This window comes from Phaethon lepturus, unplaced genomic scaffold (assembly GCF_000687285.1).
Source record: "Phaethon lepturus isolate BGI_N335 unplaced genomic scaffold, ASM68728v1 scaffold34987, whole genome shotgun sequence".
In the NCBI taxonomy this organism is placed as follows: Eukaryota; Metazoa; Chordata; class Aves; order Phaethontiformes; family Phaethontidae; genus Phaethon; species Phaethon lepturus.
Genome location: NW_010550394.1, coordinates 1 through 2,427, shown reverse-complemented (window position 1 = coordinate 2,427; position 2,427 = coordinate 1). Strand labels below are relative to the sequence as shown.

Sequence of the window (2,427 nt, the reverse complement as noted above, 5' to 3'; positions counted from 1 at the left end):
TTGGGTCTTGGATGAAGGGGACTACCTGGGATGCAGGGAAGGAGCGGGTCCCTGCAGCTCCCTCCCTGCCCCGAGGGACAGCCGCTCGCCCAGGTGAGGTGGGATCCTTCCGGTCTCAAGGACTTGTCTTTTAGGAGGCCAAATCCTCTGTTAGCCTACAAGGTGCAGAAGCACCTTCCTACCCTGGGCAGCAGAAGCCTAGACCATGATTTGCTCCCACCATGTCATGGAGCTGCTGAAAGACAACCATGGGGCTCCACAACCCTCTGGTAACAGGGTCTCAACAACCGTTCATCCAACCAACTGCCCACCTGCTCAGAACACCTTAGAGGTGTCACACGCTGTGAGTCTTTGGTTTGTTTTTTCCCCAGAGGGGTTACAATGGAGTTCAAGGTGAGGAGCCCAGTTCCTTGGACTCTGAGCTAAGAGCACTTGGTGGGCAAAGGAAATCAAACTGTACAGCAGGGGCCCAGAAGCCCAGGATCACCTGCAAAGGACTCGGTCCAGCGCAGGGTGGGCTTGCAGACCCCAGGCAAGGGTTAGACAAGGTCAAGAGTTCAGTCTTTCACAGAAACGAGAAGAAGGTGAGTGAGCACTACAGAGAAGAGGACATCAAGCCCAGTAATGATCAAAACAGGCGTACGTCCTGTCCTCGGTCTCACAGGAGGCAGAGTCCAGCATTCGCTGCTGATGGCCCATCTTGGCCAACTTCATATGTTGTCCTCCTCCAGCATCTTGTTAACCCCTTCGCAGATCCTCTTCAGGTGGGTGCGGTAGGGCTCGGACGGCCCATAGAGAGCCGAGAGGAACTCATAGTCCGCAAAGTGATTGAAGACGTGGTTGATACGGGAGTGGGATTTGGCTGTCAGATGGCCATTGACAGCCTGGTGCAGCAGGTCCCGGCACTCCGTCAGCACACCCGACATGACCCTGCGGTCGAAGGTGAAGTCTATCTGGTGGAAGCTGACGGCTGTCATGGCCAAGGTATGCACCTTCTTGCGGAAGCGTTCCATCACCAGCAGCTCCTCGGGGTTGAACTGCCCGTTGCGGTAGAGCACACCCAGCTTCATGACGATCTTGATGAGGTTTTTGATGATCTTCTGGGCCTCTTTGCGGTTGTGGGTGTACTCCTTGGTGGCCCGGTAGAGCTCGTCCAAGATCTCGCTGCTGGTGTCATCAATGAAGACGTTGGCTATAGTCTTCGTAGCCATCTTGCTCAAGAGCTTCTTCTGGGCTTGCAGGGCCAGGTTCTTGGTGCTGAAGGTGTCCATCTCTGCAGGGGGAAGAGACACACACAGTTCAGCCCATGCCCTGGATCAGTCCCCGTTTCCTCCCCTCTCCACGCAGCCTTTTGGGAGGAGGAAGAGCATCTCGGGCCAAGGCAAGACTGAAAGGAGCTCCTGGCTGTCAGGGCAGGTGAGAGCTGAGCTCACGCCCCGGATTTTGTTGGTGGGATGAGTTATGGGGTGTTCCCACCTTCCTTCCCCCGAACTCTGGGGAGAAGCTACAGCGTGACAGGCAGCATCAGAGGCGAGCAAGGTCTCCATACCTGAGCATTGCCCGTGACCCTCCATCCCCGTCTCCCTCCTGCGACTGGCACCGCCCTCTTCCCCGTGCAGGAAGAACTCTTGCCCCATCATTTTAACATTTTTCTTCCTTAAAAACCTGACTCATTTCCTGCAGGGTGAGCTGGGGACAACCCAGGTGATGGCTGAGTCACCCCCCGCAGCCGGCACAGCCACGTGCTGGCGTACAGCCCGGCGCCTGCCGAGGCCAGGACGGCACGGCTGGGGACTCGACGCCCGCCGACGTGCGCTGAAACGGCTGGTGCTTCAGCACCCACCGACGTGCGCTGAAGCCCTTCTCCCCAGCGCTGCCCGCCCCGGTCCATGCTGTTGTCCTCAGACTCATTCCGCCGCTGGCTCAGCTTCCTCCGGAGCCGGCACACGGAGGTGAATAATTCAGCGAGCCAGAAACCTCACCCTTCGCTCACCTACAGCCCGACTCCCCGCACCCCCACGGGGCCAAATCCATCATCCCAGCAGCTTACGGCTTTAAAAACTGCCGCGAATGAATAAAATGCCACCAAGCCCGGAGACGCATCTTGCCCCGGGAAATCACAGCGCTACAAATCACGGGCAGGCGAGAAGAGCACGGTAGCAACCGGCTCCCGCGCCGGGATGGATGGGCAGAGGTGGCGGTTGCTTATGCAAGAGCCTGCACGTGGCACGGTCAGCCTGGCAAAGCGAGAGCGGGGAAGGGATGGGATCGCGCTATAAATACATCACTAGGGAGGGGAGAAGAGCTATTCGAGCTAAAGGATGCTGCTGGCGTGAGAACGGATGGGGATAAATCGGCCATGGATACGCAGGAGAGTTAGAGCTGGGGTTAGGGTTATTCTAGCGCAGAACCGAGTTCGTCCTCAGC

General features: G+C 57.8%; 1 protein-coding gene across 1 annotated transcript; it reads right to left on the bottom strand.

Moving 5' to 3' along the window:
* Window positions 1-710: 710 nt before the first annotated feature.
* LOC104623456 (tumor necrosis factor alpha-induced protein 8-like protein 1) lies at window positions 711-1,271 on the bottom strand. Its single transcript, XM_010290550.1, has one exon. The coding sequence runs from the start codon at window positions 1,269-1,271 to the stop codon at window positions 711-713; it is 561 nt and encodes a 186-aa protein (XP_010288852.1).
* Between the last annotated feature and the right edge of the window lie 1,156 nt (window positions 1,272-2,427).